At 44.1% G+C, this 20088-nt stretch overlaps 1 protein-coding gene across 1 annotated transcript in view; it reads right to left on the reverse strand.

Annotated features, from left to right (window-relative positions):
• dnah10 (dynein axonemal heavy chain 10) overlaps positions 1 to 20088 on the reverse strand; it is a 268946-nt gene that overhangs the window by 66521 nt on the left and 182337 nt on the right. The window contains exons 54-62 of the mRNA XM_078226101.1: positions 19973 to 20053; positions 18914 to 19111; positions 16100 to 16261; positions 14383 to 14557; positions 11174 to 11355; positions 9714 to 9850; positions 9100 to 9317; positions 5573 to 5794; positions 82 to 229 (exon numbers count right to left, since the gene is read on the reverse strand). Coding sequence (XP_078082227.1) covers positions 82 to 229; positions 5573 to 5794; positions 9100 to 9317; positions 9714 to 9850; positions 11174 to 11355; positions 14383 to 14557; positions 16100 to 16261; positions 18914 to 19111; positions 19973 to 20053 — 1523 coding nt within the window. The remainder of the gene's footprint in view (positions 1 to 81; positions 230 to 5572; positions 5795 to 9099; positions 9318 to 9713; positions 9851 to 11173; positions 11356 to 14382; positions 14558 to 16099; positions 16262 to 18913; positions 19112 to 19972; positions 20054 to 20088) is intronic.

Consider the following 20088-nt stretch of genomic DNA (forward strand, 5'->3'; position numbering starts at 1 on the left):
TCAAAGATGAACACGATATCAGTAATACAACACAAGGCTGTTGAATTACTAAGTGCGTTTGGACAGGAACCTGAACTTTACCTTCAGATTGGTCTTTGCTTCCTTTCTCTTCACCCAGTTTAAGGCTTGCTGCTGAGGGTCAATACACAGTGGGAATCGGCTCGCTTGTGTTGTCAGGATTCCATTCTGAACTGAGAGTTCATCAGGTGGCAAACCTTCTGAGCCCCACCTGAATCCACAAGAATGAAATGTAAATCTTCATATTGCAAAATACAGGATAATCTGCCCAATTCCGCTATACTAAACATAGAAACATAGAAGAGAGGAGCAGAAGGGGGTCATTTGGCTCTTCGAGTCTGCTCTGCCATTCATTACGATCATGGCTGATCATCCAACTCAATAGCCTAATCCTGCTTTCTCCCCATAACCTTTGATCCCATTCGCCCAAGTGCTTTATCCAGACACTTCTTGAATACATTCAATGTGTTGGCATCAACTACTTCCTGTGGTGATGAATTCCACAGGTTCACCACTCGTTGGATGAAAAAATATCTCCTCACCTCTATCCTAAATACTTATCCTGAATCCTCAGACTGTGACCCCTGGTTCTGGACTCCTCACCATCGGGAATATCCTCCCTGCATCTATCCTGTCAAGTCCTGTTAGAATTTTATAAGTCTCTATGAGATCCCCCTCATTCGTCTGAACTCCAGCGAAAACAATCCTAACCTAGTCAATCTCACCTCATACATCAGTTCCGCCAGCCTCGAAATCAACCTGGTAAACCTTCACTGCACTCCCTCGAGAGCAAGAACATCCTTCCTCAGAAAAGGAGACCAAAACAGCACACAATACTCTAGGTATGGCCTCACCAAGGCCCTGTATAGTTGCAACAACACATCCCTGCTCCTGTACTCAAATCCTCTCGCAATGAAGGCCAACATGCCATTTGCCTTGTTTACCGCCTACTGCACCTGCATGCTTACCTTCAGCGACTGGTGCACAAGGATACCCAGGTCCTGCTGCACACTCCCCTCTCCCAATTTACAGCCATTCAGGTAGTAATCTGCATTCTTGTTTTTGCTTCGAAATAACCTCACACTTATCCAAATTATACTCATCTGCCACTGATTTGCTCACTCACCTAACCTGTCCAGATCATGCTGAATGATCTCTGCATCCTCGTCATAGTTCACCCTCCCACTCAACTTGGTATCATCTACAAACTTTGAGATGTTACATTTTGTTCCCTCATCCAAATCATTAACATATATTGTGAATAGCTGGGGTCCCAGCACTGATCCCTGTGGCACCCCACTATAATATAAACATATTCTATATTGTAGAAAGTTTGTCCATATACGTCACATCATTTCTTTCAAAGTCAAGGTGTTCAAGGTAAACATATTGCGACATTGCTGTATCTTTAAGAGATGTTTTTTTAAAATCATGATTTCTGTACCTCTCACAGCCCGAGCTAATGTTACTTGTTGCCGGCTTGTCTGGAGATATCCTTTCATTGCTGCTTAAAGTGGGTTTGTTTATTGTCACTGGGATGTTTATGGCTCTGCAGCTGATAGGAGCACTTTCATTTTCAGTTCTGAGCTGCAGGTTTGAGTTTTAGAAGGGACAGCAAGCTGAAAAGTGTTTCTCTCCCTGTTTTATTTGGAAATTCTGCTGGTTATCTGGGCAATAAATGCTGGCCAGCCAGTGACGCCCATGTCCCACAAACGAATTTTTAAAAATCTGAAAGCAAGGTCTTGCCTTTCTGAAGGGGAGAATCTGCTGTTAGTGGTTTGATCAGAGTCTACCTGGGGTTCTGGGAAACTGTTCCGATTTCAAACTGTTCTGCGTGTGTCAAGAGGACTTCTAGGACTTACAAGATTGAGAGATTTCATTTCTCCAACCAAAGGACTCAATTCCAATATCACGTGAGTATTAGACTTTGCTGTGTTGAACTTGTTTAAAGGGTTTTGTCTATGGAAGGTTTTGGTTTGATTGGAACATTTTAAGGGTTAAGGGTTATACATTATCGTGGTTGTTTTGTTTTTGTTTGTAATTGATAAAAGTTATTGTTAATTTTTTTTCCATACATGTGAACTATATTCTTAAATAAACTTGGTTTGATGAAAGCTCCCTAGTAGGTTATTTGAATCACACCTGAAGTGAAACCTATCATGCTTATCCTGGCCAAATTCAAGATGCAAAACTTATGATCCAGGTGGACTCCATAACACACTTTGGAGTTTCTGACCGGAACCATAACAATGTGCCCACAAAGAAAAAGGGTTAGACAGCCAAATCTAGAGTCCCCTCCGTGGCAAGGAGTATAGAGTATACGTTAAAGCAAAAAAGGAAGCTTATGCCAGACACTGAGAACTTGCCACAGAAAGCCGAGAACAGTATTGGAAGTGTAGAGGTGAAATTAAAAGGGAAATTTGGAAAACAAAGAAAGGGCATGAAAACATTCTGGCAAGTAGTCAAGGAAAATCCAAACATATTTCATAAATACATAAAGATGAAGAGGATAACTAAAGAAAGAGTAGGAACTATTGGGGACTAAAAAGATGACCTATGTATGGAGGCCAACAATGTGGGTAAGGTTCTTCATGAATTCTTTGCCGTTGTATTCACAAGCGAGGGATTGATGGTGACACTGTAGTTAAGGAGGAAAAGTGTGAAATGTTGAATGGGTTAGACATTGTAAGAGAGGAAATATCAAAGGCTTTGACATTGTTGGGAGTAGATAAATTGGCAAGCCTGGGTGAAATATATCCAAGGTTGTGAAAAGAAGCAAGGGTGGAAATTGTGAAGGTTTTGGCCATCATATTTCAATTCCCCCTGAGTGCTGACAGAAGATTGGGGAACTGCCAACTGTGCAGTTGTTTATAAAGGGAGGAATGAATAATCTGAACAATTATAGGTCAGTTAGCTTCATTTGACTTATAAGCAAATTATTGGAATCAATGCTGAGGGACAGCATAAACCTTCAAATAGAGTCAGAGTGGTTTACAGCAAGGAAACAGGCCCTTCGGCCCAACTTTTCAAAGTCGCCCTTTTTTTGTCTTTAAGCTAGTGCCAATTGCCTGCATTTGGCCCATATCCCTCTATACCAATCTTACCCATGTAACTGTCTAAATGCTTTTTAAAAGACAAAATTGTACCCACCTCTACTACTGCCTCTGGCAGCTTGTTCCAGACACTCAACACTCTCTCTGTGAAAAATTGCCCCTCTGGACGCTTTTGTATCTCTCCACTCTCACCTTAAACCTATGCCCTCTAGTTTTAGAATCCCCTATCTTTGGGAAAAGATATTAAAAAGATATTTAGCTGATCTATGCCCCTCATTATTTTATAGACCTCCATAAGTTCACCCCTAAGCCTCCTACGTTCTAGGAAAAAAAAGTCCCAGTCTGTCCAGCCTCTCCTTATAACTCAAACCATCAAGTCCCAGTAGCATCCTACTAAATCTTTTCTGTACTCTTTCTAGTTTAATAATATTCTTTTTATAATAGGATGATCAGAACTGTACACAGTATTCAAGTATGGCCTTACCAATGTCTTGTACAACTTCAACAAGATATTCGAACTCCTGTATTCAATGTTCTGACCAATGAAACCAAGTATGCCGAATGCCTGCTTCACCACCCTGTCCACCTGTGACTCCACTATCAAGGAGATATGAACCTGTACCCTGAGATCTCTTTGTTCTATAACTCTCCCCAATGCCCTATCATTAACTAAGTCCTGCCCTGGTTCGATCTACCAAAATGCATCACCTCGCATTTATCTAAATTAAATTCCATCTGCCATTCATCAGCCCACTGGCCCAATTGATCAAGATCCTGCTGCAATCCTAGATAACCTTTTTCACTGTCCACTATGCCACCAATCTTGGTGTCATCTGCAAACTTGCTAACATACCTCCTAAATTCTCATCCAAATCATTAATATAAATTACAAAAACATTGGACCCAAACCCGATCCCTGAGGCACACTGCTGGTCACAGGCCTCCAGTTTGAAAAACAACCCTTTACAACCACCCTCTATCTTCTGTCATCCAGCCAATTTTGTATTCAATTGGCTACCTCACCCTGGATCACGTGAGATTTAACTTTATGCAACAACCTACCATGCGGTACCTTGTCAAAGGCCTTGCTAAAGTCATGTAGACAACGTCGACTGCACTGCCCTCATCTACCTTCTTGGTTACCCCTTCAAAAAACTCAATCAAATTTGTGAGACATGATTTTTCACTCACAAAGCCATGCTGACTGTCCCTAATCAGTCCTTGCATCTCTAAATGCCTGTAGATCCTCTCAGAATATCTTCTAGAAACTTACCCACCACACTTGTGAGGCTCACTGGCCTGTAGTTCCCAGGCTTTTCCCTGCAGCCCTTCTTAAACAAGGGCACAACATTTGCCACCCTCCAATCTTCAGGCACCTCACCTGTGACTATCGATGATTCAAACATCTCTGCTAAGGGACCCGCAATTTCCTCCCTAGCCTCCCACAATGTCCTGGGATACATTTCATCAGATCCCGTGGATTTATCTACCTTGATGCACTTTAAGACTTCCAACACCTCCTTCTCTGTAATATGTACATTCCTCAAGACATCACTATTTATTTCCCCAAGTTCCCTAACATCCATGCTTTTCTCAATAGTAAATACTGATGAGAAATATTCATTTAGGATCTCATCCATCTCTTGTGGATCTGCATATAAATGACCTTGTTGATCATTAAGAGGCCCTATTCTCTCCCTTGTTACTCTTTTGCTCTTTATGTATTTGTAGACACTCTTTGGATTCTCCTTTGCCTTATTTGCCAAAGCAATCTTGTGCCCTCTTTTTGCCCTCCCGATTTCTCTCTTAACTCGTACACCCTCTATGAGGCCTGGATTAATCAAGGAAAGTCAATGTATATTTGTGAAGGGAAGGTCATGTCTAGCTAATCTGATTGAATACTTTTGAGGAGGTGACAAGCAGGGTTGATGACAGCAGTGCAGTGGATGTGTCTACATGGATCTTAGGAAAGGTTTGAACAAGGTCCCATGTGCCAAGCTGGTTGGTCAATGAATAAAAGCTCATGGGATCTAAGAGAGAGTGGCAAATTGAATCCAAAATAGGTTGATTGGCAAGATGTTAAGGGTTATAGTTGACGGGTATTTTTGGGACTGGAGGACTGTTACCTTTGGGGTTTCACAAGGCTCAGTACTTGGACATTTGCTTTTTGAAGTTTATGTTAATGATTTAGACTCAAATGTAGAGGATATGATAAACAAATTTTCAGGCGATACAAAAATTGGCGGTGTGGTTATCAATGAGGAAGAAAGATTAGGGAAGATATAGATGACGTGTTCATTGCAGTAGCGTGCCTTGAAATCTTCTGAGATTGAGAAAGACATTATTTAAAGGCAAGTCTTTCTATCTGTATTATGAAACGAAAGCTGAATGAGGAAAATTGACTCCAATAATTACATTATCTGTAAATCTATGATTTTCAGGCAGAGAATCATCATTTAAAAGCTGGAATATAACTAGATTTGTACAATGATGCAACAGACCTGCTGATTTCAACTTCATCTGTGAGCAAGTTTTCCAAACGAAATGGTTGACTCAGTGGAATTTCACGCTTCAGTACATCATTCTGCCATTCATGGTAAATCATTTCGTTGCGGAACTCAGAACTGAAAGCTCCTTCATAACTCAGAAAAGCAGCACAAATCAAGCAATCTCCTAGTAACCTCACACGGCGAATCTTTAGATCCTCCAAGTCCTTTGTCCATCTGTTTGTGAGAAATGGAAGATGAATATCTTTCTCATTAGGTTCAGCAACATTTCTAACTTTAATGAAATATTTTAACTCAGTCTGAAGGGATTATGATCCAGATTTAATACTAACTTTGATATTGGAATTTAAATTTAAATTGGAGAGTAATATTTGCTAATTTTGGCGTAACAACTGAACTACTTTCCACTTTATGAATTAATATAGCTCTTCATTCTTTAACCAGTACCACCATAAATAGAAACATTGCTCGCTTGTAACAAACTGGCTGCATTATTTACTTACATAAACACCAGTGACTGCACCAAATGTATTTATTGGTCATTGCACAGTTTGAGATGGTTCAAGACCGTGCAAGATGCTAACAAAATGCAAATTATTTCTTTCTTTAAATAGGTTTCCTTGATTATCATTGCTATGACTTTTGAAATTAAACAAATACATTACAAGGCACAGTGAAGAAGGTTTAATGTGCTATCACCACATGAGGCATTGAAAATCCAATGTCTGGGCCAAACCTAAATGTTGGTGTGAGGAACTCTGCAGGTTTCAGGGTTTGTGATGGTCTAATCCTCAGATGATGCCTGGGTCACTGCCAATAGGTCTATCCAATTTCCTTCATATCAATGAATTTCATAGTGAGGAATGTTGTCGTCAGACCAGCCATGATCCTATTGAACAGCGAAGCAGGCTCGAGGGGCTGAATGTCCTACTCCTGCTCCTATATCTTATGGTCTTATTATTATTTACAGCCGGTTGACTTGCTATATCAGAGGGCACTAATAATGAATGGTTGATGCGGATAGTGAATCACATGTGGGCCAACCAGAGTAGATATGGCAAGCTTAAGGATCCTGCTTAAAGATATTGGTCAATCCGATTTTGGACAAACCTCACCAGAGCCGAATGTCCAAGACAGTTTCTCTGTTTACCATGTAAATGATGGTGAGCCATGTGACAGAGGAAAGCACACTCATACCAGGAGAATCACATGCCCATGAATTTTACAAAGTCAACTGCTTCCAATAATTGGCACCGTTTCAATATCAGTCTGTGCTAGTCAGAGAATCTTTCCCTTTGCAAAGAGATAGTGTCCCAGATTTTCCATCTCCAAACGTCAGGGATGGTCTGTTCATCCCATGATGTGTATCAGGGCCCTCAGGAGATCCTGAGGCATAGACATGGGTGAGAATTGCCCAAAATGTCCAAACTAATTCTCTGCTGCCTGTGAGCTCCCGTGAGCGTCGCTGACCCTAAGTTCAGGGTGGAATCTTGGACAAGATAAGCAGGAATTATCTGTGCACTGACACTGGAAATGTTAAAGAGGGCGGCACAGTAGTTAGCAGGTTCAATTCCCAGCTTGGGTCACTGTCGGTGAGGAGTCCGCTCGTTCTGCCCGTGTTTGCGTAGGTTTCCTCCGAGTGCTCCGGTTTCCTCCCACAGTCCGAAAGATGTGCTGGTTAGGTGAATTGGCCATGCTAAATTCTCCCTCAGTGTACCCGAACAGGCACCGGAGTGTGGCGACTAGGGGATTTTCACAGTAACTTCATTGCAGTGTTAATGTAAGCCTACCTGTGACACTAATAAATAAACTTTTTAAAAAACTTTAAACGAACAGCTGAGTAACAGATAATTCCACACTGACAACCCAATCATCCCCTCCAACTGGCTACCTCCCCACCACCCCCACCCAACAATCCTGCCAACTCGACTAAACATCTAACCACCTGATTAATCACCCCAGTACCACTGGACTATAGCTCCAACTGCCCAAAGACCCTCCAACCTGATGCGACTGCCCCTGACCACCCGGCTGCCATTCAAACACCTGCCTACCCATGACCTGACCACCCCCATTACCGAATAACCCCCACCACCTGACCACGTCCCTAAACACCTGACTACCCACAACCACCTGGCAATCCAAAGACAGAGGAATACTAAATGGAGAGATTGAAATCCTGGATGTGGATCCTTGGTGAAGGCATCTAGGAGAAAGCATTCTTTGGGAGAAGATTTCAAGGTGTGTTTTGTCTGAGAATAGAGTTTGGAAACACTCATGTGGAAGTCAGGGTTCCAGTGAGACTAGTTGACTCACAATGTGACAAGCATCTGGGGGGATCTGATGAGAAACTAACAGAAATTATGTTGGATGGCGTCTGCCATTAGGTTTCAGAGTGTGGTGTGTCTGACCACAGTTGGCCCGTTGGTTAACATGGATTGTGTACTTACCGAGAAGATTATAGTACAAAATATATTTTGTAACTTGCGTTATCCTTGAAAATTTGTGTACATCTGTGAAGATATAGGTGGGGTGAAGGAGTAGTATATTATAGTTAAATCTTTTCATGTTTAATAAACGTTTATTCTTTTGTTAAAAGTTAATTGGCATCCTGTGACTCTGTTCATCCATGTCTGTAACTAAAAATTAAAAGTTACTGTCTACTGAGCCTGGGCACCTGACTGCCCAGTAATAAATTCAGCTAGGGTCCTGGACCGGTATCCCAAATTACATTAGGAAGCCAGACTACACCCCAACAATTTTACCATTTTGTCATAAATGTGAAGATAGGATGCTTCACTTCTGGAGTTATTCTGCTGACAAATTAAGAATCTTGTATCGTAAAACAAATTTTATTTAATAACACAGCGGTAATATAACTAACAAATGAATCAGCTTTACTGTTAATAGTTGAACAATATTTAAAAATGAAACAACTTTTATTTCTAACTTAAGTCTGTTTCAATTCCAAATAAGCAACATTCCTCTTACAGAACCAAAAGCCACTATAAATAGTTAGCAACTGTAAATATACTTGCTATAATGAGTATAGACAGTCTTGAAGCTTTCAGAGAGAATGAGCTTCATTAGCTTGCAGAAAAGCTCTGTTTTCAAGCAATTCCCAGCCCGAACTGAAAAGTTGATTCTCTGCTACAGATTTACTTTCTCTCAGTAACCACATCATCACATGACCCTGTATACCTAAACCCATCTTCCATTCCTTTAATCAAAGCCCCAGGAGAAATCTCCATCTATTAAAAAATCCATTAGCTCTATTCTAAGTAAATGCTACATGGCTCAAATGAGCAATTATCCTGCTCTCCCAGCATGAGTTTTCCAGACACACTGACTGCCTGCAGAATAGAGCTGAATCTGTAAATAATCCCCTTAAACAAAAAAAGCAACTTTTATATCTAGAGCAAGAGCACACTACCATCACAGTAACAAATCCAATTCACTATCACCCATTTCCATACCAAGGATAACTGGCACTCCATATTTTTGATGTTGACAGGACTCACCGAATATTTTCAGATCCCAAACCAGAAATCAATTTGTCCGCAGCCACCAATCGCCGTTCCATAATTTCGGCTTCTTCTTGAAGCTGTTGCTTTTCTCTCATTGCAGCCTCGTACCGGTCACTCAAGGCTTGAAGCTCCCCCTGTATAGCTGCCAGCTCTGCTTGGATCTTCTCCAGATCACGTTTGCTTTGAAAGTAATTACGTTCTAACCTGGCAACCTACCAAAAGAATGAACGTGTTCATTGGCTTTTATTCCACATGCAACAGACCAACAATCAAGGTCCAAATAGTCTAAAGATGTGCAGGCTAGGTGGAATAGCCATGCTAATTTGCCCCTTAGGGTCCCAAGATGTGTAGGTTAGGCCATGGGAAATGTGTGGGGTTTCAGGGATAGGGTAGGGAGAGGGCCTGGGTAAGATACTCTGTCAGAAAGTTGGTGCAGACTCGGTGGGCCGAATAGCCTCTTTCTGCACTGTAAGGATTCGATGATTTTATGATTCTATGGGAGAAATATTAAATCTGATGGCCATAAAGGTCACTCTTTGATAAATATAAAAGTAATGTAAGAGTGCAGAAAACACAATGCCACTGCCTTTGCTGAGGGTAATACATACCTTTTCCCGTTTGGGTTTGATCTCTCTAGCCACATCACAGTAGCCCATGACAGCTTCCACAAACTTTAACATCCCAGATCCTGCTCTGCTGATGGCCTGCATTTCATCAAATGAGGTGTTCAGACTCTTGAGAAAACCTAGAAATACAAACACTATTAATTTACAACCTGACATATTTCCTTTTTAATTGCTGAACTGTGATATTGCTACGGCACATTTGTCTTTTGCACTGAAGAGCTGGTCACATGATAGGACATATAGGCCCTGAATTTGCAGGGGTCTTTTGGTGCATTCCTCCCCCTGGCAATGCAGAGGTAGAACCTGGAATTGGCTATCCTGGATCTGGTCCTCTGCTGGAGGTGGTGAGGGGAACCTGGTGGCTTCCCATTGGGACCCTGCATTAGGGTGTCCCAATTGTAAGAAGCCATCACGGCTATCAGAAGGATAACAATGTAAGCATTATTTTCCTGGATTAATATCCCAGAAGCCTGTGTTAGTAATCTAGAGAATATGAGCTCAAATTCTATCATAGCAGTTTCAGAATATAATTGTGTAGAAGGGTTAAAAGGGAATTTAGGCTGCAACAAGATTGGAAGGGACAGACAGGGTTAAAAAGGCAGCCTGGCTGAAACATCAAAGCTCACTGGAGGAAGGCACATGGAGCAAACTTCAAATAACTATCTCCCAGTCACACCCCAGGACTGAAACAGAAAATGCTGCAAAAATCTCAGCAGGTGTTGCAGTTACTGACAGGCCCCACTGACCATGTACAGATGAGATGGAACCCACAGTCACTGGCAATGTCAGCAAAGGGAGAAATCCGCGCAACTGCCACACGAGTACAAACTGCACATTTCATGAAATTACCTCTGTTCCCTCACAGCGCCAGGGACCCAGGTTCGATTCCCGGCTCGGGTCACTGTCTGTGCGGAGTCTGCACGTTCTCCCCGTGTCTGCGTGGCTTTCCTCCGGGTGCTCCGGTTTCCTCCCACAGTCTGAAAGACGTGCTGGGTTAGGGTGCATTGGCCATGCTAAATACTCCCTCAGTGTACCCGAACAGGCACCAGAGTGTGGCAACTCAGGGATTTTCACAGTGACTTCATTGCAGTGCTATTTACAAAGAACAGTACAGCACAGGAGCAGGCCCTTTGGCACTCCAAGCCTGCACCGACCATGTTGCCTGCCTAATCTAAAACCATATGTACTCACGGAGTCCGTACCCTTCCATCCCCATCCCATTTACATATTCGTCTCGTTGCCCCTTAAATGCCGCTATCGTACCTGCTCCCATCACCTCCCAGGGCAGCGCGTTCCAGACATTCACCACCCTCTGTATAAGCCTACTTGTGACAGTAACAAATAAACGTAATTAACCAGCAATATCTCAATATCTGATTATTAAAGTTACTGAATCCTCTGTCAATAATGAAGACAGTTTCTCTTCTAGTTCAAGCATTTACCTTTTACGGTTTTGACTTGATTCTGCCCAATAGCATCGCAGTCCATTTCCATCAGGGTCTTTAGGAAGTTTGCCTCTGACATCATGCCTTTAGCTGATTTCCAGTTAATCTCTTTATAGCCTCTCATGACAAGGATACATTCACAAACAGTCTGGACTTGCCTTGGTGGTTTTGCAAATGACCTTTACATACCAAGAACAGAAACATTAGTAAGTTCTGCAACAAAATAATACCAACAGGTTCTAATCAATTGCTCAAAGCACGTTATCTGCTAATTCTTCACATTTTAATTTGTCTTCCGGATTGAGAAGTACAGGTTTATCATTTAAAATAAAATTAAAGTCAGTGCCTTGCTTCCCTGCTTACTGTGGGGGAAAAGCACACCTTACTGATATCTCATCCTCCACATCACATAGAGTTATACAGCGAAACATTCATTATCTATCAGCCACTGCGGATGTCTGACTCCAATTACGATCAACATGTTGACCAGAGGGACTCCCAGTGGCAGATTTACAGTTAGTGGGGGCCTTTTGCTCAGCTTTGGTTTTGGGCCACCACCATTCCACCAACGCCCCCCCTTACACCAACACACCCCCCCCACCCCCTTTCCACCAACACCAGTCTCCCATTCCCCCTCCGCTCCTGACACAACCGATGGGTCATTGAATATTTCACCGGCCTTTTCACAGGCAAGTAACTCGTCCTGCACACTATCGTATGGCCCCAATTTCAGATGCACGGTATTCGAGTCTTCACTGATTTTACAATCCTGAACTCACTGCACACTCTCATTGCAAATAGCTACAATGAGATTTTTTAAATCTATAGTGAAACAACTGTCTTAATCCCTGGATCCTCCTTTTTCACTCACTGGGGGAATGGTCCAGCTCCGTATGAACTGAGAATCAAGACATGTACCTGTTTCATAAACGGGAGCATCGGAACATGATTAGCATGTTAAAATAGTAAATAGTAAACCACTCCACGCTGGGGATACTTTCAGCTGGTGCAGCTCCATGCTGGGACTACCCCACGCTGTGGATACTCTCAGATGGTTCAGCTCCATGCTGGGACCACCCCATGTGGTGGATACTCTCAGATGGTACAGCTCCATGCTGGGACCATTCCACACTGGGGATACTCTGAGCTGGTGCTGCTCTGAACTGATAACGCTCCAAGGTGGGAACACTCTGAGCTGGTACCGTTCCAAGGTGGGGGTGCTCTGAGCCTCCCCTGCACCCATGCCGTGTCCCCGCCCCAGTCATTGCCGTGCCCCAACAGGTGATAAAGGAGCCTGAGATTCCGAAAGCTCGTGCTGCCAAATAAACCTGTTGGACTTTAACCTGGTGTTGTGAGACTTCTTACTGTGCCCCCAACAGCACAGGGCCAGCTTGTCTTTCATCCCACAGCTTCTCCCACAACCTCCACATCTTCCCCCTGGTCCCCTAGATTCTCCTGCACTGTCCCCCCTGTTTCCCATGCCACCACCACCCCATCCCTGTCTTCTCTCACTACCTGGTTTCACTCACAGCCTCCCCCAGCCTTTTCCCCCAACCCTGGCTTCTCCTGGATTACAGACTTGGACCCTGGCCAGAAAGTCCAGGTTCTGGAGACAGAAAGACAAAGACTGTGGGAAAGGAGAGCGAGAGAGAGATAGAGACAGAGTGGGAAAGGAGCGAGAGACAGATAGTGTGGGAAAGGAGTGTGTGAGCAAGACAGCAAGAATGGGAAAGATAAGCAAGAGAGACAGTGGGAAAGGAAAGAGAGAGACAGAATAGGAAAGGAAAGCAAGCAACAAGTTGAACTGAGTTCCAGGAGGTGATTTAGTTTTATCTAATTTGAGTTTATACAGTATTCCTGTTATATTCCATGAGGTATTTTGTTTTGCAGTTTATTCCAGCCAGGAACACAGTGCTGCACATGTTGCACCCAAAAAAATTCGAAATGCTGAATTGGCGGGAAAACTGGTGTAAATCACCTTGTTTTTTTCAGTGGGAGTTCAAGCTTGAATCTCCGACACTCTGTGCAATGCAGAGGTCACAATCATGAATCTCATTAAAAGCTCAGGATGGGGGGGGGGGGGGGGGGGGGTTTGGGGCCTATTCACGTTGGAGTCGGACAGTTCCGGAACTCTGCACAGGTGCAGTGACCCTGAAGTGACAGCCTGTAGTTTGCTGCCCAGCCCAGGACATCCGCACTGCTGCCCCTCAGCTCCCTTGGCCCTGCTCCCTAGGCCCCACCCCCTTTGCCTCACCCGATGCCTAGTGGGTAGTGCCAAGGTGCCCCCTGGGCATGGGGGCACAGGCTGGCACTGCCAGGGTGTCCATGCCCAGGGGGCACCAATCCCCGCCGCCCAACCCCCTGAGGGGCCCCGATTTCCCCCCCCTTCATTGCAGCAAGTTCTCCAGCTAGTTCCCCATAAATGGGGAGCTACCTTAAACCCCGCCGGACTGAAATACTCCTGCCAGGGTGGGAGATGCTATCGGGCCTGGAGAATTCAGTCCCGGGCCCGATAATGATATTTAAATTACATTACAAATAGATTAAAATCACTTACCTGGTCTTCCCGCCGGTTTCCAGCCTGGTCCCAACTGTGCCTGCTCTCCAGCTCTGGGAGACGCGCATGCATCGGGAACGCATGCGCGAATCCCGCAAAATGGCCGACACGCGCATCTCCCAACCCGACCCGCCAAAAAACGTGTGCTTCGGGATGGGAGAATTGGGCCCGCTGTTTCACTTAAAGTGGTGATTCTCAGCAATGAAACCTTGGTTTACAGTGAGGATGCAGTGTGGACGAAGAATATTGGAACTGTAATAATGAAGCTGGCTGCTGATAGGACAACAATCACTTGTATTTTTCTAGATTGCACTCCACAGAAACATTACAAAACACATATTGTCACTGAGCCACATTAGGAAATATTAACCTGATGCCCTAAAGCTTGGTCAGAGTTCGGCTTTCAGGAGCTTCTTGAAGGAGGATGGAGAAGCAGAGATGTGGTGGAGGGAATTCCAGAGTTAGGGCACAGTCACCAATAGTGGAGGGATTAAAATAGGGGATGTGCAAGAGGCTATAATGGAGGCCCCGTAATTAATTTAGAAAATTACAGAGCTGGAGATGATTACAGAGAAAGGGAAGAGAATGGGGGATTTGAAAAACAAGGGTGAGAATTTTAAAATCAGAAGCGTTGCTTTTCCAGAATTACCTGATCTCAGTGACATCAGACTTATCCAAACTCTGCAAAGCTATTCTGGCAGCCTCCAGAGCAGGCAAAGCTTCAGCCAAGGAATTTTCTGCATCCTGCTTTTCCACTGCTATCACCTTATTCTGCTCCTCTATCTCTGAAGCTTTCTCTTCTGCCAACTGCCTCTTCTCCTCGGCTGAAAAAGTTACATAGGAGCATCTGTAATTCTGCATTTATTTACACTTCCAACAGTAATGCGGTTAGTGCAAAAATCAAAGGTAGCTTACAAAATACTGTGATAAGTGAATTCACTCCGTCAGTAAAACTAACCCTTTACTATTGATGTCAGCAGATGCATAGGGGAGGCAGGTGGATGGAGTCAAGACACAAATCAGCCATGACCTGATTGAATGGTGGTAAATGCTTGAGGGGCTGAATGGCCTCCTCCTGTTCCAATGGTTCTAAGTAGGGATGTGTGTGTGTGTGTGTGCGTGCGTGTGCATGCATGCATATGTGTGTGCATACATATGTGTGTGTATGCACGTGTGTGTGTACGCACGTGTGTGTGTGCATGTGTGTGCACGTGCATGTGTGTGTGTGTGTGTGTGCACGTGTGTGTGTGTGCATGTGTGTGTTGCTGGCACCCCACTATCCCATTCCTGTACACTTAGAGCTGGACTGTAGCACTGAGGGATTTCGAGGTGCCTGAACTTAAAAGTGGAACAATTTCTGAAATAAGCATCTCACTGTTTCAAACTGAAAATCTCCAGAGCCCAGACTGAAATCACAAGCATTCTTTACATAGAAAATGAGGGTCAAACAGCCCATGTAACATTAACCTTTTATTGCCTAACTTTTTTCAATATATAATCCTCTATTTGTGCAAGTCTCGGTGGCTAAATGTAAGGGGGTTTTCCTCTGGGGGCTTTCCTCTGGTGCCATGTATTGAGCTGAACCCAGTTAATACAAAGACTCGCGAAAGACAGTATGTAGTTAAAGACGCTCTTTATTTAACCAACACGCACTGGGAGAGACAGCCGGCGGATTCCAACTTCTTCAGGGTGGAAGAGTCAATTACTAGGGGGCATAGGTTTAAGGTGCGAGGGACAATGTTTAAAGGAGATGTACGAGGCAGATTTTTTAACAGAGAGTAGTGGGTGCCTGGAACTCACTGCCAGGGGAGGTAGTGGAAGCGGATACGGTAGTGACTTTTAAGGGGCATCTTGACAAGTACATGAATAGGATGGGAATAGAGGGATATGGTCCCGGAAGGGTAGGGGGTTTTAATTAAGTTGGGCAGCATGGTCGGTGCAGGCTTGGAGGGCCGAAGCGCCTGTTCCTGTGCTGTAATTTTCTTTGTCCTTTGTTCTCTCTGACCTTACAGTACATGTGTAAAACCGATATACCTTTTCAAAGGTTTGTTTCCCCCGCCCAACCTGTCACCCAAACTGGATGTGATAATAAAGCTCCAGACTCATAGTACAACTTTTTAACTGGAAGAGGAAGCAGAGCGCCTACGAGGGAAAATGAGAGAGCTGTGGTGTGTTGTGAAGATTTTGTGGGGCAGGCTTGGTGGATCAGTTGGGTCTTTTCCTGCTCAGCAATGTTGTGTTTGTAAATGATCACAGATTTGTGCTGATAAAGGGTGGCAATACTACCGGTAGGTCTTGGAGATATTAACAGTTAGTAATGTCAGGCTGAGAATGTGCCCGACATTTCCTAGTGAGGCTGGTCTTACCCACAGCAGTGTTGATGGCAATCTCTGCCAGTAGAGCTTCACAAGCTTCTGTTTTCTCTGCCAGTATAACCTTCTGTTCTGCAAGCTTCAAGTTTAATTCCGCTAGCTGAATACTGGCTTCCTTCAATTTATCCAATCCACCCTCCAAACGTTTACACTGAGCTGCAGGGAGAGAGCAAAGGAGAACAGAGTTTAATTGGTTAGTGTTAATCGCTCACACACCTCTCAGCTATTGGTGGGATCAGAAATGGGTGCGTGCGCAATTTAAAAGTCACATTCTGGGGTGGAGGGGATTGCAATATTTAAATATGAATATCGCAAACACTTACAGTCAGCTGTACGTTAGCACACAAGCTATCAGAGTGGGAAGAAGTGAAGTTTTTTGGATGAAACGTACCGGGTCCCAGGGGATTGTGCGCGTTACCTTCACTTCACTACTTTTGTGAGGGATTTTTGCTGCTGGCCTCCGAGGTGCTGCCTGCTCTCTTCAGCAAAGTGATGGTAACCCATTCATAACTGCCTTTGCCACTCACACTCTGCAGCCAACTCCCAGTTCCCGGACAGGCCGTCTCTGACCTAGTTTCTGTATTTACATTTCACCATAGTGCCACCCAGGTGTCACAATGCAGCACGTTGAAGACCAGGAATTATCCAGCTTTTGGGTTCACAGCCTCCCCTTCTGTTTTAAGGTTTCCCTTAAGAACCGCCTCTTTGAACAATTTTTGGGTCACTGCCTGATCGCACCTTTCTTGGTTCAGTGTGATTTTTGTGTCTGATTGTGTCTCTGTGAAACACCTGGAGATGTTTCTGCATTAACAACGCTACTTCAAGATAATCGATTGCTGGGGAAAGCACCATCTGGAATTCCTTATGTTTCCCCATTTCTTGATTCAATATCAGCACAATTTAACACGTTTACAGTTAAGAGTATATATTTGAAAGACCATGGTATATATGGATTTTAGTAAGGCGTTTGATAAGGTTCACCATGGTAGGCTTCTGCAGAAAATGCAGATGTATGGGATTGGGGGTGATCTAGGAAATTGGATCAGGAATTGGCTAGCGGATAGGAAACAGAGGGTGGTGGTTGATAGTAAATATTCATCATGGAGTGCGGTTACAAGTGGTGTACCTCAGGGATCTGTTTTGGGGCCACTGCTGTTTGTAATATTTATTAATGATCTGGATGAGGGTATAGTTGGGTGGATTAGCAAATTTGCTGATGACACCAAAGTCGGTGGTGTGGTAGACAGTGAGGAAGGGTGTCGTAGTTTGCAGGAAGACTTAGACAGGTTGCAAAGTTGGGCCGAGAGGTGGCGGATGGAGTTTAATGCGGAGAAGTGTGAGGTAATTCACTTTGGTAGGAATAACAGATGTGTTGAGTATAGGGCTAACGGGAGGACTTTGAATAGTGTGGAGGAGCAGAGGGATCTAGGTGTATGTGTGCATAGATCCCTGAAAGTTGGGAATCAAGTAGATAAGGTTGTTAAGAAGGCATATGGTGTCTTGGCGTTTATTGGTAGGGGGATTGAATTTAGGAGTCGTAGCGTTATGTTGCAACTGTACACAACTCTGGTGCGGCCGCACTTGGAGTACTGTGTGCAGTTCTGGTCCCCACATTACAGGAAGGATGTGGAGGCTTTGGAGAGGGTGCAGAGGAGGTTTACCAGGATGTTGCCTGGTATGGAGGGGAGATCCTATGAGGAGAGGCTGAGGGATTTGGGATTGTTTTCGCTGGAAAGGCGGCGGCTAAGAGGGGATCTTATTGAAACATATAAGATGATTAGAGGTTTAGATAGGGTGGATAGTGATAGCCTTTTTCCTCTGATGGAGAAATCCAGCACGAGGGGGCATGGCTTTAAATTGAGGGGGGGTAGTTATAGAACCGATGTCAGGGGTAGGTTCTTTACCCAGAGGGTGGTGAGGGATTGGAATGCCCTGCCAGCATCAGTAGTAAATGCGCCTAGTTTGGGGGCGTTTAAGAGATCCGTAGATAGGTTCATGGACGAAAAGAAATTGGTTTAGGTTGGAGGGTCACAGTTTTTTTTAACTGGTCGGTGCAACATCGTGGGCCGAAGGGCCTGTTCTGCGCTGTAATGTTCTATGTTCTATGTTCTATAAGACATAGGAGCAGAATTAGGCCACTCAGCCCATCGAGTCTGCTCCGCCAATCATGGCTGATATTTTTCTCATCCCTATTCTCCTGCCTTTTCCTCATAACCCCGATCCCGTTATTAATCAAGAACCTATCTATCTCTGTCTTAAAGACACTCAATGACCTGGTCTCCACAGCCTTCTGCAGCAATGAGTTCCACAGATTCACCACTCTCTGGCTGAAGAAATCCCTCCTCATCTGTTCTGAAGGTTCGTCCCTTTAGCCTGAAGTTGTGCCCTTTGGTTCTAGTTTTTCCAACTAGTGGAAACATCCTCTCCACGTCCACTCTATCCAGGCCTCGCAGTGTCCTGTAAGTTTCAATAAGATCCTCCCTCATCCTTCTAAACTCCAACGAGTACAGACCCAGAGTCCTCAATCGTTCCTCGTATGACAAGCTCTTCATTCCAGGGATCATTCTTGTGAACCTCCTCTGTATCCTTTCCAAGCCCAGCACATCCTTCCTTAGATATGGGGCCCAAAACTGCTCACAATACTCCAAATGGGGTCTGACCAGAGCCTTACACAGCCTCAGAAGTACATCCCTGCTCTTGTATTCGATTTAATAATAATTGTAATAATAATAATGATTTAATAATAATTAATAGTTTTCTCTGTGAACATGCCTTTTAGTTTCAGTATTTATTTTGATGTGCTCCTACCCAAAATGAATTGATCTTTCTCATCCAGTAATCGGGCGTAGGTATGGATGAAGTCCAGGTAATTTTTGGGGGTGACATAGTTGCTGCGTCTCAGTTTCTGCAGGAACAGCAAACTGTAGTTTTCGACAGAGCCATGCACCATAACCACGTGGTCAATCACATTCTCAAAGTGTTCCATAGGAATCATTGGATTCTTTCCTGAAATGAAAAGTGACAATTAAATCCATCCCATGCAGTTCTTTCACGTTGCAAAAGATAACGATACAAAACACTCTTGTATGAATCTTCCAGTGTTCAATTCCTTTAGTTAACATTACACACACGGGTGATATCCTTCCTGAATGTCACGTTGACTTGACAAACCTCTGGTTTTACTCAGAATAAACAGTGAGGTGGATTTTCAATTGCCAGTTGAGGCAGGAACAGGTGCAGCTGCAATTTAAAGTTCCTTCCCCAGAGGGTGGTGCTGGATCCCACTGCCTCTTGGACACCTCTGCAACTTTAAGAGAAGGGTAGGCCACCAATTACTGGTTCCTCAAACTCCTCAAGGAGCTTGTGAAGAAAAGAAAGAGGTTTCCAATCTTTATTCCAGATACAGCAAATCAGTCTCATGCACAACTTGGGGTAAATGAAAGTTCATTAAAATCTGGGGGTTTTCTGCGACATTTGAAGGATTAATTGGCACAGAATCAAGCACATAAAGCTCAACTTGGTACCCGTGGCCACTTGACACCATCTTTATCCCCCTGGTCCTTTCCTGAGCTGCCTGCTCTCCTTGGCAAGGTGGCAGCCACCATAATGGCCGCTGCATGCCTTTGCTGCTGGTGCCAACACAGACAACTCCCACTTCCTGAAGATGCTTGTTGCCTTTAGCCGGGTGTCCTGCTCACCACCCACCCAATCAGCCCATTTACATTTAAAAACAATGTTCCAAGAACAATGCCATTCAGGCATGAGGTCGAGACCTAGAATTGATCTGGCTGCCATGTTCCTGACCTCACTTTGAAAATCCTGTCCGGTGTGCATCAATAGTCAATGAGCAAATTGTTTCTTCCTCACCTAAGAATGACTGTGCAACAGCAAGCAGAGCCTGGCGAGGCCACGGTAAAAACCAATCAATGCCAGTGTTATTCACCAGACCTGAAACAGAGAAATCTCCTTCAGTCAGAGAGATG

This window comes from Mustelus asterias, chromosome 13, assembly GCF_964213995.1.
Source record: "Mustelus asterias chromosome 13, sMusAst1.hap1.1, whole genome shotgun sequence".
NCBI lineage: Eukaryota > Metazoa > Chordata > Chondrichthyes > Carcharhiniformes > Triakidae > Mustelus > Mustelus asterias.